This window comes from Ictalurus punctatus, chromosome 10 (genome assembly GCF_001660625.3).
Source record: "Ictalurus punctatus breed USDA103 chromosome 10, Coco_2.0, whole genome shotgun sequence".
In the NCBI taxonomy this organism is placed as follows: Eukaryota; Metazoa; Chordata; class Actinopteri; order Siluriformes; family Ictaluridae; genus Ictalurus; species Ictalurus punctatus.
Window position 1 is genome coordinate 20,918,574 of NC_030425.2, and position 24,560 is coordinate 20,943,133.

At 38.0% G+C, this 24,560-nt stretch overlaps 1 protein-coding gene across 3 annotated transcripts in view; it reads right to left on the reverse strand.

Annotated features, from left to right (window-relative positions):
- adamts17 (ADAM metallopeptidase with thrombospondin type 1 motif, 17) overlaps nucleotides 1–24,560 on the reverse strand; it is a 153,671-nt gene that overhangs the window by 100,800 nt on the left and 28,311 nt on the right. For all 3 annotated transcript variants that reach the window (XM_017478337.3, XM_017478336.3, XM_017478338.3), the window contains exons 5-7: nucleotides 20,941–21,024; nucleotides 18,922–19,079; nucleotides 12,862–12,905 (exon numbers count right to left, since the gene is read on the reverse strand). In XM_017478337.3, the coding sequence (XP_017333826.1) occupies nucleotides 12,862–12,905; nucleotides 18,922–19,079; nucleotides 20,941–21,024 (286 nt within the window). The remainder of the gene's footprint in view (nucleotides 1–12,861; nucleotides 12,906–18,921; nucleotides 19,080–20,940; nucleotides 21,025–24,560) is intronic.

Consider the following 24,560-nt stretch of genomic DNA (forward strand, 5'->3'; position numbering starts at 1 on the left):
TTTACTTTTGAACCTTTTATCAAAGGGAAACCAACTGTTGGAGGGTTGTAAATACACCATATAGCCAAAAGTTTGTGGACACCTAACCCTTACACTTATATGTGGGTCTTCCCCAAACTGTTGCCACAAAGCTGGAAGCACAAAATTGTATAGGATGTCTTCACTGGAACTGCGTGGCCCAAACCTGTTCCAACACGACAATCCCACTGTGTTCAAAGTGAGGTCCAGGAAAAATGTTTGCCGAGGTTGGAGTGGAAGAACTCGAGTGGCCTGAACAGAGCCCTGACTTCAACCCCACTGAACACCTTTGGAATGAACTGGAACACAAACTGCACATCAGGTTTCCTCGACCCAACATCAGTGTCTGACCTTACTAAAGCTCTTGTCGCAGAATGAGCACAGATCCTTAAAGCCATGCTCCAATATCTAGTGGGCAATTTCCCAGAAGTGTGGAGGTTATTATAACAGCAATAGGGGGACTAAATCTGGAATGGGATGTTCAAAAAGCATATATGGGTGTGATGGTCAGGTGTCCACAAATGTTTGGCCATACAGTGTAAGAGTTTCCTCAGTGGGACAAAGATGGATCTCAGGGGATAGATGGAACAATTTTGTTAGGAGTACATCGCATCGCATCACTGCCTGCTTTAAAGGTATCTTTCAAAACTATCAAAATGCACAATGTCTACACCCAGAAAATAAGATACAGACCAAAATATCTTCTTGTGGTATTGGCAATTAGCACAAGGGCTGGTGTAAATGCTGCCATTCATTCTCATGACTGATGGGCCCAGCTGGCTGACATTTCACCTGATTAGAGCAACATGTCTGACATAATTAGAGACACTTGAAAAAGTGCTAGGTGCAGTTTCTGCAGGGAAGGTACAGCGTGTTTCTACACTAGAGAGGTGGATGACTATGTAAATGTAATTTTTAGAGACATGTTATGATTCTTTTGACATCTCTCTAGTGTATCATTGGATTATTGCAAAATAGATGTCACTTTGGATTACTCGTCAACCCTTCGTTGACCTGCTGTAACTCTGTAGTGAAGTAGTGAAGTCTTTACCAAGCCTACAATCAAGTAACTGCAACTTCATTGCCACTCACAACTCTGAAAGTATTACAAGAAAAACAAACATCTACAGTGGTGCTTGAAAGTTTGTGAACCCTTTAGAATTTTCTATATTTCTGCATAAATATGACCTAAAACATCATCAGATTTTCACACAAGTCCTAAAAGTAGATCAAGGGAACCCAATTAAACAAATGAAACAAAAATATTATACTTGGTCATTTATTTATTGAGGAAAATGATCCAATATTACATATCTGTGAGTGGCAAAAGTATGTGAACCTTTGCTTACAGTATCTGGTGAGACCTCCCCTTGTGCAGAAATAACTGCAACTAAATGTTTCCGGTAACTGTTGATCAGTCCTGCACATCGGCTTGGATGAATTTTAGCCCGTTCCTCAGTACAGAACAGCTTCAACTCTGGGATGTTGGTGGGTTTCCTCACATGAACTGCTTGCTTCAGGTCCTTCCATCACATTTCTATATTGACTTGGCCAGTCCAAAACATTAACTTTATTCTTCTTTAACCATTCTTTTTCTAAAAAGACTTGTGTGCTTAGGCTTGTTGTCTTGACCCACTTTTCTCTTGAGATTCAGGTCACATACAGATATTGTGACATTTTCCTTCAGAATTTGTTCGTATAATTCAGAATTCATTGTTCCATCAATGATGGCAAGTTGTGCTGTTAAAAAAAAAAGGCCCAAACCATAATAATACCATCACCATGGTTTCACAGATGAGATAAGGCTCTTATGCTGGAATGCAGTGTTTTCCATTCACCAAACATAACACTTCTCTCTTAAACCCCAAAAAAATTATTTTTATGTATTACATCCACAAAACATTTTTCCAATAGTCTTCTGGCTTGTCCATGTGATCTTTAGCAAACTGCAGGCAGCAATGTTCTTTTTGGAGAGCAGTGGCTTTCTCCTTGCAATCCAGCCATGCACACCATTGCTATTTATGCAGATATACAGAAAATTCTAAAGGTTTCACAAACTTTCAAGCACCACTGTATACTATAATTTATTCAGCAGTTAAGATTATGCAGTAGAAAGACTGGGAGGTTGTGTATTCAAATCCCAGACAGTTACTGCTGGTCCCTTGAGTAATAAGCACAAAGGTGCTAAAAACATGAATAAGACATTTTTTCCCCAGACATTCAAATGTCTAGATTTCAGGCAGAATATGATTAAATGCATCTTTTGAAGACTTAGAAGACTAACTAAATATAGACCAAAAAGGACAAATATCCAACCGCCAGATCAAGGTGTACCACAATTGACCATTAGCTATGCTTATTTAGGTCAGGATGGGTTAGTACAGTGCTTTGCATTAGTATTTATTCCCATTGCAGTGAAACCACAAAATTGGTTCTGGTGAAACCAGTTACCATCAGAAGTCACATAATTAGATGAATGGAGTGCAACTGTGCTCAATTAAATTGCCACATAAGCTTAATATAAAACACACCTATTCCAAGAATCCCTGAGTTTGTTAGAGAACACACCTAAACAAATAACATCATGAAGACCAAAGAGCTATCAAAACAAGTCTGGGACAAGTTCTGGAAAAAAAATCAGTCAGGCTTTGGTTGTTAAAAAACAACTATCCCAAACTTTGAAGATCCTGCAGCATGAATGCCTAGAGAAATATGTCCATCAAAAGTACAGTCACTGCGTAAGGAGGGAATTAGTCAGAGAAGCACCCAAATCACTGTTGTGGACATCCATTGATGTCACTGCTCTGTGCTTGGTTTGGATATGTTGGTCACTTCAGCATCAGCCAAGTGAATAAATGTGTATGTAATACTGCATAATGCACACAAACAGCTAGTGTCACTCTGAAGAAGCTGCCAAAAAGAAGACCAAAGCACTCCGAACAGCTTGGCAGCTTGGTCAAAAGCCTGAGGTTATTATGCTGACGCCTCATACACAGTCAGCCCTAAAGTTCCTACAGTCTTCACAGAACAGGAAACTTCAGGATAAATCCAGCCAGCAGGGGAGCTTATAAAACCAGGGAGGTGCTTCACTGAAGCAAATGTCAGATTACACCATGCCCTGTGCTGCACTATATTTCCCAGGCCTGACTCTCTTCCCTATATGTTAAGTAGACAAAAAAAACCGAGGAAAGGAAACTGTGGCTATTACACTCAAATCCCAAATGTCACTCTCTGGCAAGACATGAAAAGGTGAATGTGATTCACTTAAAGTGCTGATCAAAGGTTGTTCATGAAATGTTGTTTAGGCCCCTGAGGCCTAGGTGTCTTTACTCTCCTTTCTAATGTATTTCTAACCTTTATATTTTTTTCTCAAATGTTTTCCTACACTTTTTGACCTCATATTAGTATGTACGCATTAATGGAGCTGATGAGGGCATAAAAGCTTTCACAGAAGCAAGCTGCAGCTAAGTACATCTCCGCTTCAGTGAAGCAAATAAGAACAGGATGTAAAATGGACAAGTGGTTCACAGAGAGGCTCTCGATGGAACCAAACAACCCTCATCCGTGTTACGATATGTCAGGGGTCAGGCAAGGGAAAAGGAATGTTTGTGGTTTAGAGTAAACACAGCGCAATCGTTCATGTTAGTGACTCCAGTGTTTGTTTGACACCAGTTATAAAGTAACCGACATAAGTAAACACTGTAAGAAATAATTTTTCACTGATGGTTTGAAAGGAAGGTCAAATCAGTAGCCTGGGTGATGTTAGAGTTAAATAGTTTTTATTGTCAATCTAACCAGTAGAATGAAATAGTATTTTCCAAGGCTCTGGTGTGACGTTACAGAGATCACATACAGCACTGTACACAATCAACAACATGTAGTGCAAAACCTGAGGAAGACAACGGAGCAGTACACAACAGACAAAGATCCAGGTTATTAGCTTTTTATTTGTAGATGCTCACCAGACCAGCAGGTTCAACAACAAAGAAAATAAACCTTACTTCCTAATGACTTTTGCAGAACAAACGTTTTCACTTGGTATATTTAAAAAATAATGTGTTCCACATCAATGCTGTAACTATAACACAGCTTACGAATGCCACCACCTGCTGCACTACACACATCAGCTAATATGTGGACTCCTACAAGAACAACATTTAGCCACCTCAAGTGGCACTAGTCAGACTTGAATACTATATTTATTTGTAGTGTGATGAGAGAACACCACAGCTTATAGCTGAAACATTCACTGACTTTTTGTTCTGTGCTGCATAGTTGCCCCCACTCTCTGGGAATTCCTATACATGTTTTTTTTTTTTTTTTTTTTTTTTGCTTAGTCCCTGCTGAAAATAGCAATATAAACCATTATAGATTTTGTAATGGTTTTAATGGTTATAATGGGAATTGTATTGGTTGTAATGGAAGCTGTAATGGTCCCTGTGGGTCTCTACTGGTAATTTGTTGCCTTCTATTGGTGGCATATTATGTCTAGTGGATACCAGAACCAATAATGGTAATGGTTTTAATGGTTAGATGATGGTTTGTAGTGGTATTTGTAGTGGAAACAATTAGAATTTCTGTGATGGTTCTATTGGGGTTTTTTTCAGCAGGGGCCTCTATTAAGGCATTTAACTAGCTAACTAGCTGGTCATACATTATTACGTTACATTAGATACCACTTTTTAGCCTGGTCAGTTTTCTGGGAAACAGAAACATGGGACTGGACAACATGCTGAAGCTAAGGAACTGATGGTATGGTTCTTCTAAATAAAAAACAAAACATTACAGGAAAAAACTGTCTAAGAACTATACAGTACTCTCATTCTTTGAGGCACAAAAGCACAAAATACAAAATCACTTTAACAGCAGTAGAAATGATATAAGCTCCATGTAAACCCACAGAATTAATCTTTTCCTAAATTTATGTAACAGGTTGTAGTTGAACAAAGCTGATTTGACCATCAATTTATGGCAAACGGTACAAAGATAAGTGACTTAAAAGGCCCAAAAAGCCATCTACATCTACATCTAGTACAAACTAACAGCCTCAGGGGTGAGCTTATCTTGCCTTATTCAAACTACATCTCCTTGTAGATAACTTTGATCTTCAGGAACTAAACGATGAGCCCTTCCCGACTCTGGAAAATCCTTCCTGTTGGTGTGAGAAGGGGAATTCCTCTCTGTCAGTAATTATAGCGGTGAGATCTGCCTGATTAAAGGGTTATCTCAAATTTTCTGTTAAGGCAGCCACTCAAAAGAGCATAACAGATGACGTTTAATGCTTTCTGTCATCCAGGACATGCTCAATGTCTTGGACGTCTAGATGAATGTGTTATAATATTAAAGATGTTAAGTGGTGTCATAGACGAGGTAAATTTTCTTAACAGTTTCAGTAACGATGTATCAATGGAACAAACCAGATATACAGCACCTTGCATATGTATTAACCCCCTTGAGCTTTTCTAAATTTGTAGTGTTACATCCTGGAATTGAAACTTTATTGGGATTAATTTAGATTTACTCAATATATCATTTGAAGGTTTTTTTTGTGACAGAAATGTTTAAAAATTAAACAAATACAAAACAGAAATTTGATGGTTGAACAAGTATTCACCCCCTCTGGGTCAATACTTTGTAGAACCACATTTGGTTCTGCAATTCGTTTAGTATATACAGTACTGTGCAAAAGTCTTTGGGCACCCTATTTTGTTTAGTAGAAACCTTTTTATGTTATGATTTTTAAGTTATGGCTTCTACATTATCATAGTACAAAAAAATGTTTTAGATTTCAAAACATTAGATTTCCAGTACAAAATGAAATGTTATTAAAAAAAATATTTGTATGTCAGCAAAGAAAGCAGCATATTACGTAAGACACCACTTTTCAGACAAAAAAACATAAGGAAGGCTGCTGCATTTTGCTGCAAAAATAAGGAGCAAGTGCGACAGTCAAAGTCTCCAGACGAACCGTGGCTGGTTCTGTAAGATGCTCAATAAAACTTACAGCTCATTTCCTTATAAAACTGCACCTGAGACTACTATTTTTTTTTTTTTAAAGCAAAGGGTCGTTAAACTAAATATTGAGTTTGTTTAATTTATTACTATTTACTACATTTTATAATATTTTTTATTAATGTAGAAACATTTAATTTAATTATTTTTGAAGGCATCTTTGCTTTACAGCATTTCATTGCATATGCCTAAGACTTTTGCATGGTATTGTATCTCTAAAAGCTTTGCTCATCTGTACCCTAATACTTTTGCCCATTCTTCTTGGCAAAATTGCTTGAGCTCCGTCAGATTGCATGGAAAATGTTGGTGAACAGTAATTTTCAAGTCTTCCCCCAGATTCTCAGATTGAGGTCTGGACTTGAACCACTCCAGTTTAGTTTTGGCAGAAGAGTCATTGTCATGTTTTAGATATTTTTGTCCCAGATTTGTGTAACATATAATTCCAATGAAATCCATTTAGGTCCCAAGTTGTAACACTATCAAGTGTGGAAAAGTTTGGGGTGGGTGGGGGAGGGGGGGGTTACTTATGGAAGGCAAAGTAGGTTCTTTCATTGGTTACATGATACAGTGTGACAAGCTAATGATTTTAGTTGAAGCTCACTCTGTAATTTACAAGAAGCAGTTAAAAGACTTTAGAGTTAAAGCAAAATGCACCATGAACCAATGGATGATTTTACGACACCATCTGTTCAACAAGCATCTCTATTCCACCAATTCACCAAGCAACATTTACAAGACACATATTACCCTGCTTTTTAGCTTGCTATTAACAAGTTAGCCTCATTTCCAAACTTTTGGAACCTTTGGCCAAAGGTACAGATGATTAACCACTTTATAAGTGCATGTCCCAACAATACAAGGGTCAGTTCATTAAGTCAAGAATCAACAAAATTATACCAGTAACCATTCTGGACAGAAAAGACAACTGGTTTGAAAGCTGAATAATGGACACCGTCTACCTCAAATTGGAATAAATCATGCCATTAACATATTAACCCCAGCAGTTACACACCAATTCACACATACCAACCACAAAATGTGAATTGCAAATCAAACATCTGAATTGCAAATCACACACAGTGTTTAAATAGCAGGAAATTTCCCCCATTCAGCAGAACTAATTAAGCCCCTGGGGCAAGTGGGATTCAGTCACCTAGACTTACTACTACAAGACAATTTGTTAGATAGTCCATTCAATCAACTTCTTCCAGTAGCTTTTATCTTGACAAATGCACTTTCTGCCAAATTCCATGAAAATAAATTGGTAATGATTTCAGTAAATGATTCCCCAAAGTGGAAAACCATACCGACTTGGCTTTTTAAGATGCAAATGTGTGGCTTTAAAATACATAAGCCAGCAGTTGATTATAAAAGGGGCTTTCCAACATGATATAATCTGAGTGATTCTAGAGGCTAACCTAATTTATAGCTGGCTATGTTCCGAATTATTTAAATGACAAAAAAGGCAACAAAAACATAAATAAACTGGCCAAAGTACAAGCATGGAGAGCTATTAATTCATTCATTTTAAAAAGGTACATTTAGTATTTCTGTATCTATCACCAGAACTCCACTGAATGCAAGAAGACAACGTTTAAAGCAAAATTTTACAATATTGCCATATTGTATGAATTTACAATAAATTACAGTAATGATATATTGTGATGCATTCAAGATGTCACTCATCTACAGCATACAATTGGAAATCAACTTTTTATGAAGAATTATGGGACTGTTTTTTTTGGTTAATACCAAGATGTACACAGTTTTACAAGTAATGGAATGAGCTACAGTATCAGTCTGAAGTCTATAGATTATTGGCTTTACCATGTTTAGGCTAAAGTTACCTAGCTTGTTTGCTATATAGGCTATGTTGTATGCTTATGCTAACGTAATTGCTAGAAACTTGGAATTAAGTGTGAGTGTAAGGTGAAGCTTTTTTTATTTCAATGTAATTCACTGTAAAAAAAAAAAAAAATATATATATATATATATATATATATATATATATATATATATATATATATATATATATATATATATATATATATATATATATATATTTGTTTACCATGTGCATTTGGAATATGTTAAGAAGTTGCTGAATGTCCACTTACATATAAATAAAACCTCAGATTTTCTAAATTTCTATAGTGCAAAATTTATACTCCATTCTCATTTGCTTTAAAGTCAACTTAAACTTTATTTTTCTTATGAATAAATTCTTTCAGGTAAATTAATTTGCATACCTATATTAGCAAAATGTCAGAATTGTCACTGCAGAGGTTTTGACATTCTTTTAAGAAACATAGCTGAATATTTTATTGGAATATCAGAGGTATTGAGGTATTAAACAAGCAACAAGCACATGTTATTACATCACAAAATAGAACAGCCAATAGCCAATATCCAATTGCAAGGTAGGCCATGCAAAATATTGCATGCAGGATTTGGGGCATGTTAATGTTACATATTTCTACAGTTTTGAATTACTTGAATATAGTGTTTGTTATAGGTGTTTGCTGCCTGATGATATTTCTTGTGGAACAGTAACTTTGAGCAATTTACTATTCAAAATTCGAAACATTTTATTGTCTAATTCAATCAATCCACTACTAAAGAATGGCCTGCTGCATAAAATGTGAGCCATATGTTTTCTAAGAGAATACTTCCATCACCTGATATCTATGAGCTCATTCCTTTGGTCCTGTTCCATTATGGGGCCTTAGTGAATTTTTAGCTCTTAATCTCAATTGTTGTCATTCAAATGGAATCTTGCCAACCTGGACCAAGCTGTTATTCTAAACTCTTTCGAGATGACCATTTAGAGTAAAACAGCTGGTAAACACCATAATCCTAAAATTCTAATCATCCAAAATATATGTCATAAGTAGAAACAAAGGTAGTGGCGATATGAAGTGGAAATGGCTGGATTTGTTTAATGTGTCCTGACAGGGTAATGTTGGCTGTCTGATACTATAGAAGGACGGCTACGTCTCCGTCTGTCAGTCCTTCCTTTAGGGAAAATTGGCCACCCAGGTGGAGAGACGTCCATGCAGACATGCTATTTCAAGAGCGTACTGTTTTTGTGTCTGCATAATAGCACCACTGTGACCGAGCCGGTTCCATTATGCCATATCAATTATGTTCGAGTCGAGCTCTCAGGTTCTGACAATGCGCTCCTTCAGCTGGTTTAAGACCTTCTGCCCGCGGTGTACAAACTCAACACGCTTTGCCTTGGCCCCACCCTTATTCACACACTTCTAGAACGGTACACCCCAAACAAATACCCTACAGAATTTTCTAGAGGTAATTAGAAACACCACATTCCAACTAATGCATCTTTTTTTAACACATCTCTTAATCCATGGGGAACAGCTCTGGTAAACACTTCTCCAAGTGTGCAATTGCTCATTTTCACTAAGCTCTGAAGACAGGCACGTTTCAGCATGCTGCTATTTTGCTCTGTAAGCAGACTGGGTCGATTGGAGGATGTAGAGACATCTGTCTCTCTTTGCAGTAGGTGGAAACTGTTCACTATTTCCAAATACCCCCCAAAGAGAGGTCCAGAATGTAGCAGCTGCCACTAACCAGGAAGAGTGTGTGTGCTTGGTTTTATGAAGGTAGTCTGGTGTTGTCATTCAACGTATATATTTACAACCTGTACGGTTTTGAGACAATAGGCTTTTTTCCTAAAAGTTGCATAGAAACGAGGGTACAGACTTCAATGTACAGAATGGCACATGAATAAATCTGCATCTGATTCATAAACTGTCATCAAAACAAGCAGTGATTTGAACGTGAGTGATGAATCAGCATTAGCTGCACAGACACAATCTCCCACCCACTAGTCCCTTATTTGCATGTCATATGCATACATACATCTGAGGATGATTTGAGGAAAGAAGTAAACGGATGGGAGGAAAAATACATTGAAAACAAGTTTCCATCCTCAACAAATAAACCAATCTTAGTTCATATCAATTAAACAGACTACCAAAGGGCTAGGTAGTAGAGATGGCAAATTCCAAAAGTCCAAAATCAAAGGTTTCTGGAAACTTCATTAGATGCCATTAACCTGTGTGTAATGCACATATCTGAGGACAGCAGATATTTCTTGAGTAGGAGCTTTGTATAGTCTGGAATTAAAATGCAGAGTGAAGAAGAAAATAGCAATTTTTGAAAACTAAAACCTTGTCTGTTATGTTTTAGTGTTCATATGGCAGAACATCAAAAAACATCTGAGGATACCCAAGCATTTAAATACCCTACACACGTAGTTCATCTGTCCAAAACATCCAGGGCAGTGCATCAATGTTCCTGCTGTATGCAAATGTAGCAGTTACTCAATTGAAGGACTAATAAGCTGATAAAGATCCTTGAGTGTGGCTCTAATTCACACTGACAAATTACTCTGACACTAAACCGCATTACAGTATGAGATTCCCACACATGCAAATGTGATTATCTACATTATTTCCCCTTATACTTACTATTTTACTTGCTACTCGACTTGCTATGCTCGCTGACCTACTGAGGACACTGGTATTGACTTTGATTCTTTGACTGTAAATGAGGTTTTTATCAGATTGGCTCGAATTTGTATGCAGACATGAGCCGAGTCACCTGACATGAGTTTGATTACAAAGATAGACCGATGATGAAATTGATGAATAATGAAAATCTTTTTTTTTTTATGATCAGATTTGATCGTACACAACTTCTTTCGAACAGGGGCCAATAAATCAGTGTATATGTGTTGCACGATTGGAAAACCATTCCCACATTAATATTCTAGTCCATGCTTAGGAAATATGAGCAGCTTAGTCTAATCTGATCTTAAACCCGAGTGAAACAAGAAATAAAGTACAGTTTGTCCTGAATTGCGGCTGAAGCACCTGTCTCTAGCCTGTCCGAGCGTGTGCAAGACAATCCTGGTGACGCCATTCACAATATGATACACTACAACGGGAATTTATTTGTCATGCTATACGTGCAAATAGACGCCTGCTTGAAGCCAAGGGCTGCGTCTGAAACTGCATATTTTCCTACTATATAGTAGCTGAAATACACCTACTATATAGCAGGTAAGTACGTGGTTTCAGATGCAGCCTGCTCTCTTGTTTGCCATAAAACAGTTGAGCACTGCCGTGTGTGTACGTGTCCTGTCACAAAATGCCGTGAAAACTCCCAAACTACGTTAATAGTGTGATTAAGGTGCACAGGAATATTTGTCTTAATATGTCTTAATTCAGTTTGTGTTTACTTCGAGTATGACTTAATCGGATTAAGGCCATCAATAATCGCTGTTTACATAGTAGTTTCATAGTATTGTCTAATCAGAATATTGTCTTAATCGGATTAATATTGTATTATTGTTGTCCATTTAAACATACTGACTGTCTAGATCGGTAGACAAATTAGTAGCCCAGGCACCCAGGGCAAGGAGATTTCGTGTCCGGGCTTTTTGTTTTTGATTCAGAATTTCCCAGCATACAAGTAGGTTCAACAACCAGAAAAAGAAAAAAAGCTTTCATTTGATATGTAGGCTATGATTACACATAGCATATTTTATGGTCATGTGACACACATCATTGCTGTAACTATAGCACGAGCAAATCATTCTGAATGATGATTGCTGATTTTTGCCATTCCTAGGACTGCAAGAGCTTGGAATCTGAGCACTCTAGCTGTAAAACGTGTGGGGGGCTCTTTCGTGCCATCAGCCATCAGACTCCACAATACCACAATACCCAGTACCTCCAACTCCACTGTCTGAGTCTCACAAACACACACACGCAACAGATACTGCACAAATACATATACAAATATAACTCTAGCACATGTACATACACACAGATCTATTTTATTGTTTCTATTATTTCTCTCATTTCAATTATTTTCATTGTATAAGTATGAATAGAATTTTTATTTTTGTTACTTCTCTTACCTGTGCTGCTGCATCAACTGAATTACCTCCACAGAGGATCAAAAAACATCTTATCTTGTCTTATCTTTATATATATATATATATATATATATATATATATATATATATATATATATATATATATATATATATATATATATATATATACACACACACACATACACACACAAATGTTTGCAAACCCAAAAGTTTCCATACCCCTTGCTAATTCTTAATATTGTTAACAAAATAAGAGGGATCATAAAAATCCCATGTTGTTGTTTATTTAGTTCTGTCCTGAATAAGCTATTTCACATAACAGATGTTTACATATAGTCCACAAGATAAGATCATAGCCGAATTTATAAAAAATGACCCTGTTCAAAAGTTTACATACCCTTGATTCTTAATACTGTGTGTCTTTATCTGGATGATCCACGACTGTTTTTTTGTTTTGTGATAGTTGTTCATGAGTCCCTTGTTTGTCCTGGGAAGTTAAACTGCCCACTGATCTTCAGGAAAATCCGCCAGGATCCTGCACATTATTTGGTTTTCTAGCATATTCCGATATTTGACCACTTTCCAACACTGGCTATATGATGTTGAGATCCATATTTTCACATTGAGGACAACTGAGGGACTCATACACAACTATTACATAAGGTGCAAACATTCACTGATGTTCAAGAAGGTAACACGATACATTAATAGCCAGGGGGGTGTAAAATTTTGAACAGGATGATCAGTGTAAATTGTTAGTATTTTGTTTAAAGTTTTTTTTTTTTCATTTAGTACTGCATTTCAGACACTAAAGAAGATATTTACATGTCTCCCAGAAGACAAAACTAACTAACAATCTGTATACAATATAAATATAAGAATCATGTAATGCAGTCACTCACCGACAGTGTCGCAAGGCTCATCTTTGTGGACACAAAAATCTGTCCTGAAAAAAATAAAAGAAGGAGACAGAAACAGACTGTATGTTTACAGATCCTTCAAGCAGAATTAAAGGTAGGAATGTACAGTATGCAGTGAAACTGGGGGCTACAGTCATTAACACTGTGTTAACTAGCTCACTAAGAGTGTTTTCTTTAGCTAATGCATCTGCTTGAGTAATTTCTTGATATTTAAAAAAAATAATAATCATAATAAATAGATGAAATGAAGTATGTTTCCATGTCCTTAGTAAAACGTTTGACAGTAACAGCCATTTAATCAATATGAATCACTTTTATTTTCCGTTTGAGGTCTGGTATTCTGTCTTATTTTTTGTCTGATATTTTAAATATTTAAATACTATATGTAAAATAAAAAAGAAAAGCAAACATTGCTTTCAACCCGCAAAAGAATATTCATCCAACCAGCAAAAAAGAACAACCAATTTTCCAAAGTATTCCCACAGTTCCTCGGACTTGATTGTTCTGCATCCATGAAAAACCTTCGAAAATACACGTTAAACTTAGAATACTAACCAGACTTCTCATCCATATCCTCAATTTCCCACCCGCTATGTCCATGCTAGTATGTTGGTGCTGTAACACGAAAACACGTCTTTAGGCTGAGAATTAGCGTAATTCCCTAGAACAAAGAGAGTGAAAGTTGTGTGAAATAGCGGACCCTACTGAAGGCCCCATTTTCCCACGACCTGCTGTCCCATGACAGAGAAAGGTGTCAACAGCTTCTCGTCATCGTCTTGAAACGCCACATGACCGTGAACAGGTCAGAGGGGAAGATATGCGGACACAAAAAGAGATAGAAATAGAAAGAGAGGGAGAAAATGTGAGCGATAGGCAGGCACCTCTACCGGGACCCAAGCCAGGTCTGGATACAATCCAGAAATTTGCTAAGAAGAGAGCGATGGCCCCTCACCCCTTAACTCTCTTCATCCATCAGACAGCTTTCAAACAGATCCAAAGGCTGCATTGCTTTGAGCTGCTAAATCGATACCAGACAGCACATTTCTCTCTCAAAAAGATTTGACATCCAAGATGGTCTTAAAATCTGCTGTTTCCCTTCTCACCGACAGCCAGGTCAACACTCGAACACACATTAAAGCTATGTTCCATCGAGGATTGACCTTCCTCTTTCCTACCATGCTTACAGAAACATTGTGAACAGAACATACTTTAAAGGTTAACATGGATGTAAATTTGTGGTGTTATTCAAACCCCACAATTAGTGGGTTTGAGATGACACCATGAGGAGGAGGAAGATAAATAGCACTTGTATGTTTTAGACTGCTATATTCCATCCACCATCATCAGTGACTCCAGAGCCACAGATGGTGCGAAGCTAAATCCGTCTGCGCTGCTTCCCCTTGTAATTCTCCTTGGCAGGGTCACGCTGCAAGTGGGCAGCAGTGGTACACTCTAACCCTGCAATTTGACTCAACCAAAATCATATTTTGAGCTCTGATGTTGGATTGACTAACAGGTGACAAGGTACAGCAAGTTCTGCAGGACAGGACGATTATAATGGTTCACATTGAACTACTACTGGCTCTATAAGTGAAAAATAATAAGGAAACAATTGGTAGGAGAAACAACAACAAGAAGATCTAGGGAGCTACTGGGTTACATAATGTATAAAAGCTGGTATGTAACATAGTTGTAAATGTTACAATAAATAGGTTCTTCATACTAGAACGATTTATATATATATATATACTAGACTATTAACGAAAGCCATGATAAAGGTCCAACTCAGTCAATCAAAAATTTTAACTGATCACTATTCATCTTTCTAATTTCCTGCTTAAGTAAAGAATAAAGCAGGACAGGGTGTACATTTATAGAAAATAATTGTCATGGATATCCCGAAGGAACTCAGGACTTCAGTTCCCAGCAGCCACTGCACCTCTGCATCACTGTCACATGACCACCTGCACCTGATTCTCATTCATGTTAACAAACCCTTGTGTGTATATCGTCACGTTCTGCACTGCACTCTTTGTCTTGCATTGATTGTCTTCTGTTGCCATGTTATGCTCTCTCGTCCCCTATGTGTTGTTTTGTGTTTGTTTTCATTTTCATGTGTTCATAGTGTCTTTTGGTATTTTGTTTTGGTATTGATTAAACTTTAAATCTGCACCTTGAAATCGTGACGGGTTTTCTTAATTCTGTCAGAGTTAGGTGACAGTTATTGTTAGACATCCCAGTCTTTGTTTGTTAAATGATGATGCTGACCTTAATTTGAATGCTAAACAACGTATGATCTCTCACACTGCACTAACTGCTGCCAAGAAGTCTGGTACGAAATCTGGTTTCAAATCTGGTATGAACCTACATTTCTGGCAGACAAAATATGGCTCTTAGAACTCGAAAATATTGCACTGCTAGAACGCTCAGTTGCTACCGTCTCTGTCGTTACCAAATCTTATTTAGTATTGATATTCCGGTCTTGACTTTGTTTACTTAATTAACCTGTTTTGCCTGTTTTGACCTGTTTGCCTGATCGTATGACTATTGCCTGTTTATCGTTGTGGATTTTTGCATTACCCTTTGGACTTGTTGTTTTTGGATTAAACTACCTAACCTGCACTTGCTTGTGTCCGTGCTTCTTTTACGTGACAATAATCAAAGACAGGGTGGTGTTTTCTTCCTCATATATTACAGTAATTTGCCATTGATTACATTTGTTACTAATTAAACAAAAAAATGCCATATGTTTAAGCATGTATAGTTGCATTTATTGTTGTCGAACCTCTGCAAAACAAGTTTCTGCTATCACTTATGTTCTAGGAGCTATGAACAGTCAGTCTCTCTTTTTTCTATTCTGCTTTTAGTTAATAAGTCAAGAAAAGAAAGCTTGTTGTGTTACAGTCATGTTACAGAGAAAAGAAAAAAATGCAGAGCCAGCTTTCTTGGAAGCAGGCTGTGTTTCATGTGGTGGAAAACATACTGAGTGCTTCCTTACATGTTAAATAAATGCTTCCATATTCATTAGATCAACAATTGTGCAGTTTTCTTTGTAAAATAATATCACTTTTACCACAGTGCTGTTGAATTCTCGATTCTGACTGGCTGACAGACGTGAGGTATGCAATTATTTTTTTCAGTAAATGCACAGCTAAAGTAGCTCCAGTCAGGTCCTGACCACATTACAGTTTCATACCACTTTGCCGAGTTAACTGAACTAATGGAAGAGTCAGCCTTCTGTCCACCACAGCACACACATTTAACAACAAACAAAATAACAGACAGTTCTGATTTTCCAGAAATGAGTACGTAATAATTGATGGCAGGCCAATGAATTATTAGAAAAATAGTGCATATCAGACTGAGCCCCTTTTCAGATAATCACCACTTGTCTCCACAAGGATCCAAATAGTGGAAGATTTACTCAGACATGATTACCATTAAAAATAAATAAATAAATAAAGTAAATAGCTTTTACCAAGCTTATAGCCTGGGTAGATGATGTGAGTCTAAGGTAGTCTATCTAAATGGGGCGTAAGATTTTCCATACCCTATTTTCACCCTTCAGCATGTGTGTGTGTGTGTGTGTGTGTATGCATACTTATATATGCATATATATATATATATATATATATATATATATATATATATATATATATATATTGTATTTTTTGTATTTTGTATTGTATTTTTTCTTACATCACACAGGCTGTTTTGGTTGTGTAAAACCTACCTACCAACCAAATTGCATCTGGATGGGTAAAAAGTCAATTTTCTGCTAATAATTTGTATTAACAGAACATACCTTAGGTATGAATGTGTTAACAAGTCAAAATTTTTATTTTGGGTTTGCATACCATAACAAGGAAATTACATTTTAACATTTCCTTGATATCCAATACAATAATTATATGTCTTTTCCATTTCCAGTTATTTACTACACTAATAGTAGCCTATACCCTTGAACATTTCTTACTAATTCCTGTCCCCCCGAAAACTGTTCACTGCAGACACTGTGATTTAACTTAAAATCAGGAAGTGCTTGCGATGCTATTGCCACAGGCAAATTACAGTGTCGTAATCTTTTTGCCTTGACTAATTAATCAATCACGTCCGTATATAGGTTCACTTCATCACTGTGTCCGGGGGCGACTCATAAAAGCACGGCAAGAAAAGTAGATGTAGAAAGGCTTCATCACTGGCTTTTCAAAAAACGCATAGATGCTGATATACGAATTTGCAAAGCATCCATCCCTCTCCAATCCAAAAGGGCATCTAAGAGGATTTATATATGTTTTTAATTTTCCCTGCCTATTCTAAACAACTAGCTGACATGAGCTAAATGGAAAGGTTTCTGAACGGATTTTTAAATCTTATTTATAAATCCCCTCTAAAACCATGAAAACTGAACAGCCTGACCAGCTGAGACTGGAGATGGGCAAGATCAGGTAACTTCCCCAGGCCCCAGGTGTTTTGGGGTTTTTTTTTCCAGCAGGAATGCTTATACTGTTCTCTGTTAATGCTAGCTATCTGGGCATCATAAGCTAACTTAACTGTAAAAAAAAAACTCATTCAAATAAATTCTAAATTATGCCTATTTAGAAACATTTGACAGACATTCCTTTGGGGTTCCTTTATAGGCTCAAAGACGCACTCATCAGTCTCAATCAAAAGACTAAGTCTAAGTAAGTCTAACTATGTCTAAGTCTCAATCAAAGACACTTCCATCAGTCGCACAGCCCCCATCTCCAAAACAGCTTGGAGGATTCGAGCAGAATGAAGCAATGTTGTCCTGTCACCACTGCAAATATACACATCAGACTGTTGTCAGCTAAAGACCACCACAAATGTGTTGTGGTGTATTTAACAAATCATTTTTGGAAGGAATTGTCATTTTCATTTGTTCTGTATGGTTCATCTGGCATTAATCTGCACAATGATTCAAAGTAGTTATGTATTTCTCAGATCTTTTGGACGAAAAGACATCGTCTTTTAAATGTATTGTACTAAACTAACCCTGTTTGAGTTTTTACTGCTTTGCCAGAAATCTGGGCTAAGTTAATGTAGGTGTGCCCCCTTCGTACATCTGTACTGCATATTTCAATTATAATCTCTGATTTCAAATGACAGGCCGCATTGAGGTAATTACACACAAAAATGAATGCTACGGTTCGAGTTACACTGTTTTTGCCCAATCAAAGTGTCATTTTTTTCCCAAAGTCTTATAATATTGTTCTGAACAGTAAATAGCAATATTGTGTGAGACCTATAACACTATAATAATTAGCTATGAGGATTTTTGTCTGTAATGGCTGCAGACAGTTTGCTGCAGGAGAGAAAATCCGACAGTGCACCTTGACACGCTTTAATTTGCCTGTGCCGCCTAAATCCATCTTGGTATTAGCGCTCGGACAGATGTTGATCCTGCGCACTACATTTTTCACAGTGAGGCCCTGATCCCGGACGCAGTGGATCGTATTTAACCTTGAAAAGGTGGAAACAAAAGCCCCCTCTGTCTGTCACCGCCATTTGCCCTCGCTAGATCCTCAGGCCCAGGAAGACGGATAGTATCTGACAGGCTAACATGACCGCCCCGTTCTCAACAAAAGCATCCCTTTTTGTTCCCCATGCTCTGAAAATTATCACAAGGTAATAATACCTAATCCAGGAGACAACGGGAGCAAACTATTTTGGCTGCCAGAAGCAACCGGCTGGAGTGATGAAGGAGGAAGATTGGGAACAAACCTGCTTCGCTGATGGACTGCTAAATGAGAGGCTCATTAGGGACCATCATGGCTGACCTACTGAAGGGTCTGAATTATGTTAGGGCTTAATGAACGATGGGGAAAAAAGTGTTCTAATCCTCTAAAAGCAGCATGGTGCTGACAGAGGCCGAGCATCAAAGAGGTGAAATGATGGAGGAAAGTGAGTGAACAAGTCAGTGAAAAATGAGAAATGTCATTCAAAAAGCAGAAAGACATCAATTGCAGACAGAGACAGACATGGCAAAAAGGTGAAATGCAAAAAAAAAAAAAGATCTACCTCGTGACCAGTACTGCGACGTCTATGGGTGCTGGATCATCTCTGCCTCCAGGGACATGGTTATTTCCTAAATATCGAGCCCCTCCGAATTCTTCATGCTGCCAGTGGCAGAAGCTCTCCAGTGTTTTCTCTCCATGATGGCCGACCTTCAGCTTCTTCTAAAGATGGAATTGGACAGAGACATTATTCTTCACTTTGAGTATATCCAAATATGGCACAATCTATTCACTTAAATTGGACCAACTTGAGCGGGGCATGGTGGCTAAGTGGTTAGCATGTTTGCCCCGCACCTGTGGGGCTAGGGGCTCAAATCCCACTACCGCCCTTTGTGCACAGAGCTTGCATTCTCCTCATACTTTGGGGGTTTCCTCCGGGTAATCCAGTTTCCTTCCCCAGTCCTGGCATTTCCAAATTTTCCATAGTGTGTGAATGTATGTGCGATTGTGCCCTGCAATAGGCTGCCCGTGACCCCATATAGGATAAGCTGTACAGAAAATGGATGGATGGATGGATGAATAGACGTATTTACTTGCTTCCTCCACGTCTCTTATGTATGTCATTAGACTACCTTGGATGCTAAACATGCTAACTTGGAAAACAATGACCAAAAGCTTAGTATGGTTTTCTTCCCATTATGCTAATAAAATGATTAACCTTATTAGCAAGGATAACATCCTGAGGAAGGATTCATGTAGACAAATTTTTACACGACTCTTGCATTTTTATATTGTATTTTAATTCCCTTCTCAAACTCTTGACACCCTCTTATGGTATCAACCATGTCACCCATCATTTTGGTGTAATCAATAGCACATGTTTCACTCGGAAAGCACACCCATCCAGAACAATGTAGCTGAAGCAATTTCCTTGTCTCCTTGCATTTCCTTTGATTCCTCCAAGGAATCATCTAACAAACTTCACTTGAGGTGATTGAAGCATTGAAACAGGCTTCAATGTGTCGATGGGGATTCCATCCATGTGAAAAGACGAGAGAACCTTGACACGTCCATGTTCTAAACAGTACTGAAAAGCTGCCCACTACTCATTTGGTCCCAAGAATGCTAACTTCAAGGAAAGGCAGGCTTTAATTTTAAGGAGGACTTCTTGGGCTTCCAAGTCATCCATCTGTCTAAGGTTTCTCCCTATTGTCAGGTGATCACGAGTTCAAATCCGTGAACAGCCAGAGAATAACTGATCCTGAGCTCTAAGAGAGAAAGATGGCTTTAATCTGTCCTATGGTTTGTGGCTTCTGTTAGATCATGTATACAGAATTGAATTGGGCAATTAGCACTCTCTACTAAGTGTGTTTAGCTGCCCTGTGCATTTGGAACAGAAGCTCTGGCTAGTGATATGTCTCATTAGAAGCACATGTTAGCCTTTACTTTCCAGAAATTTGGAAAACAATGTCATCATCAGCAAGCACTAACATCGTCAATGCACTAGAAGCATTATTGTTTCTCACCGTTCATTCACTCTTCAACCCAATCAGTCTGACAGTTCAACATGTGGTAAGTGGGAGATAATAAGCACATTATGAGCAACACTATTGAATCATGCATCTCTTAGCATATTCATACAAAAGAAGGAGCTCCTTCAACCCCGATCAGCTGTTCCATGACTACATGAGCAGCTAGTCTTGCAAGCAGGCTGGTTTCATGTGATACCCTTCGCCATCCCTGACTGATAGTCGTTAATAGGAAAAAAATCTCTTGGGTACTAGTAAAGTGGAACAAACTGTTTTAAAATGCTACTGATTGTGCGTCAACATCAATCCAACATTCTGCTGTTTTCTCTTTATTTTTATTTTTTTTTTAGAACTTTTATCTTGGAAAGCAATCATAGATCAAGAGGGGAAGAAGCAATGGCTAAAACACACACGCACGCACATCGAACCACAATGCGGGCCCTGGGACAGGAATAAAACAAGAAGAAAGGTGGACTGATGTCATGGAAAGGTTTTGTGCTTTTCAAGCTCATGGGTTCAAGTCTGTCAGATGGGGTCAGAGAGGTCACACTTACTGGGCGGGAGTTCAGGAGGACCAGTTTGGTGAGTCGAACATTCAGCTTCACTCCAAGACTCTGGTGCTGGAACATGTTATACACCTGAGAGAGCGAGAAAGAGAGAGAGAGAGAGAGAGAGAGAGAGAGAGAGAGAGAGAGAGAGAGAGAGAGAGAGAGAGAGAGAGAGAGAAGGAAGAGGGGGTCAGTATAATATATGTGTTAAGTGTAATACATCAGCAGGACTCATTTAATCATTTTAAACTCAATCAAAAGGAGAAGAGAAGAGAAGAGAAAAGAAGAGAAGACAAGAGAGGAGAAGAGAAGATTTATCTTTCCCACACAATGACAGAAGCATTAGATTAAAAGAAAACATTACGACAGCTCTGGATGAAAGAGACACAGCTGGTAACACTTATTAGGTCAAATAAGTAGCATGATGAGTGGACAGAATAAAGAATTAACATCTGGAAAGAAAGACCTCAAGGAGAAAGTTCAATTCAGTGCATTTACATGAAAAAGAGGAATATTTTCCGCAACTGTGTCCTCACCAAAGAGGAGTGAAAGAGTTGAGGGAGGACGAGCGAAGGTCTGAGCTAAATCATACCCTGCCTCGTCCTCGTTTGGCTGAGATGGGAGAACAAAGCCTGAGCTACGGAGGAGGCCTATAGGAGACAAGCCGGAGCTGGAAAGAGGAGAAACTCGGCATGGAAATGATGAGTCCTGAGGCATGACATTCTCCTACATCTGATGAACGGTTGTCAGAGTGAAATACTGTTCCAGATTAAGTATCTGAGCTGAATTCAATCGAATTAAACATGAATAAAAGATATTTTTGCTCTGTGCTAGAGCAAGACAAGTAACACGCTTGCAGAAAGTTACAAGGATAGGAATATCTGAGAATTTTGACCTTGTGGGGACATCTGAAAAACCGCTTCTTTTCTTTTACAAAAACTACAGCTTCTGTTTAAAAACCTAAAAGAGCCAAAGAGGTTCCTTTTAGGTACTGAGGTCAAGGTTAGGAATAGGATTAGGTGCAGTCATTGCATCAATTATGTCAATGGATGGTCCTCACAAGGAGAATACTGGTGCTTCAACACCACACGCAACGGCTCGATTTGACTCGACTCTGCTTGCTTTTTTGGAGGCTTTCCACTGTGGATAATACCTGGTACCTTTTCTAGTACCACCTCGGTCGAGGTTCCAAGCAAGCCGAGCCGATATTAAATGTGAGCCACGCACAGAGGCTATAGGGAATTCTCCTTAACGAGTGGTTCTGTATTGTGCCTGAATAAATGTGTCATTTAATACATACTTTACTTATGGTAATATTCTATTAATCGAAAATTATGTATCATTTATCTTGTTACAGATAAAATTACAACAGAGGTTTCTGTCTGAGATTTTTACATCTCGCTTGTTACTGATTTCCAAACAGGCGTTTATCAAAGTCGCTCCTGTCACGGCCGAATCTAACTTTGTCAAATCGAGCACTACATAGGTTCTAGAATGCCACTATTTTAAATCCTCAATAGGGTCCATGTTCAGTGAACAGGACAGGTATTGAGAATACGGCTTCCATAATACGACATTATTCCTGTGTGAAGGCGAGTGGAAGATGGCCCCCACGTTGAGGCAGAATTAAACTGAAGTGGAAAAGCAAGCTCAGAAAAGTAAAGCGAGCCGAGTCGAGACGTACTGTGCGGTGGAAAAGTGGCTTAAATCCACCTACATGCATGTTTTTTGGGGAGCTGGGTTTAGGACAGAACCGGAGAAACTCACACAGAATACAAGGAGAACATGATTGAACCAGGGACCCTGGAGCTGTGAGGCCACAAACACTGCCCTCTGCACCACCACACTGCCCTGTAGTATCCAAAGTCTGAATCATCAGTTCCGGTACACTGGGTGGTCTGACGTCATTCATGACACTCAAATTTACACTTCTTTTTAAGGTGTGTGTTTGTGTAAGTAAGAAAACTGAATCATTTAGTTAACCTCTAAAGATTAGGAACATAACAAATCTTTCACACACACACACAACAAACATAAGGTGACGCACTGCATAATCCTGTGTTAAATGGCCAGTAAATCTATATAATCTCAAATCATTCAGTTCCATACAAACAAACACGTTTGTCTTATTTTAGCCCCTAAGTGTGAAGTGTGTAAGTGTGAATGAGTGTGTTAATGTGTGTACGCACGGTGCTCTGCGGTGTATCCAGGATGTATTTCCACATCACTTCCAGTGCTCCAGGAAAGGCTGACCAGGATAAAGAAGTCACTCAAGATGAATGAATGAATGAATGGATGGATTCTACACCCCAGTTTACCATCAAACACAGTCAGGTATACATATATTGTACCTAATAAACTAGCAAGTGAAGCTGTAGTTATACTGATTATAGCCACAATTCACACTAAAGCTAAAAACAGACAGTTGGCACAGAAAATCCAGAACTGTGCATTGGTCACCAATATCAATTTCTTGCTTCTTGACTGACTGGTCAGAATAAATTTGATTTGTTTTTGGCCAGACTCTGGATATATGTTGCGTTCCATTAATTTTGGAAGCCAAATTTTATCAAGCCCATACTTTAGTTTCCAACCTAAAGGCAGTCAACTTATTCCACTCCAGAAAACATGGATGTGCACGGCAAACTAATGTTTGTATAGCAAATAGTGAAATTTGATATTAATTACCACAGGGCCATGAGCAATATTTACATTTTTTATCTACTTTATATATATGTATTTGCCTGAAAAACAAAGTTAATCACTAACACTAAAAGTGTAGGAGGTAAATTAAAAAAAAAACAAAAAAAAAAAAACAGCAAGGTCACCACGGTCACCAAATTCCTATTCAGAAACTCGGATAAGATCAAGCTTGTTGAGTTTGCTGACATAAATACACATGACGTCAGTCAGAATGGCGGTACAGTTGGTGACTCTAAGCAGTACTCACCCCTGTTCATTTTGAGCATTAACAACAAGAAATAACACGAAAAACAAACACTACCTCATGAGAACAATGAGAACTCATGAGAAACCAATCTTGAACCAATCAGGTGAGATATCCGTGTTTGTTTTGCTATCGTAATCTGATAGCAATGGACAAACATGTGCTTTTGAATGTGTTTGATGTTCAGATTGGTTCAGCAACATGTTACATGTGGGGTAATACATGACCCCTTGTTGCTGGTGTGTGAGCAGAAATTTTTAATAACAAAATAACAGTTTCTGAAACATGAATAGTGTATCCAAAGCTTCAGTACATGGATATCATTTACATGAAGCGCACCGTAATATATTCAGGTGCTGAGATACTAAGCCAATAAATGGTAAACGATTCTGACAGAGATGATAACACGTACACTAAATTGCCAGGTTTTAGGTGTAACTGTTTAGTGTCTAATGAACTTGCAGCACGGGGCATAGAGAGATGCTTTGTGGTAGCCTCAATTATATATTTCTTTATACCTATTAGAGTTTTGCTATTATAACAGTGTAATTACCACTCATATCTATTCAATAGCTACTGCACATTCACTACCATAGCCTTGTTATTTATTTACTGTATATATATTTACATATTCAACCTGCTTTTTGTACATTTGCACAAGGCTACTATTTGCGCTTCT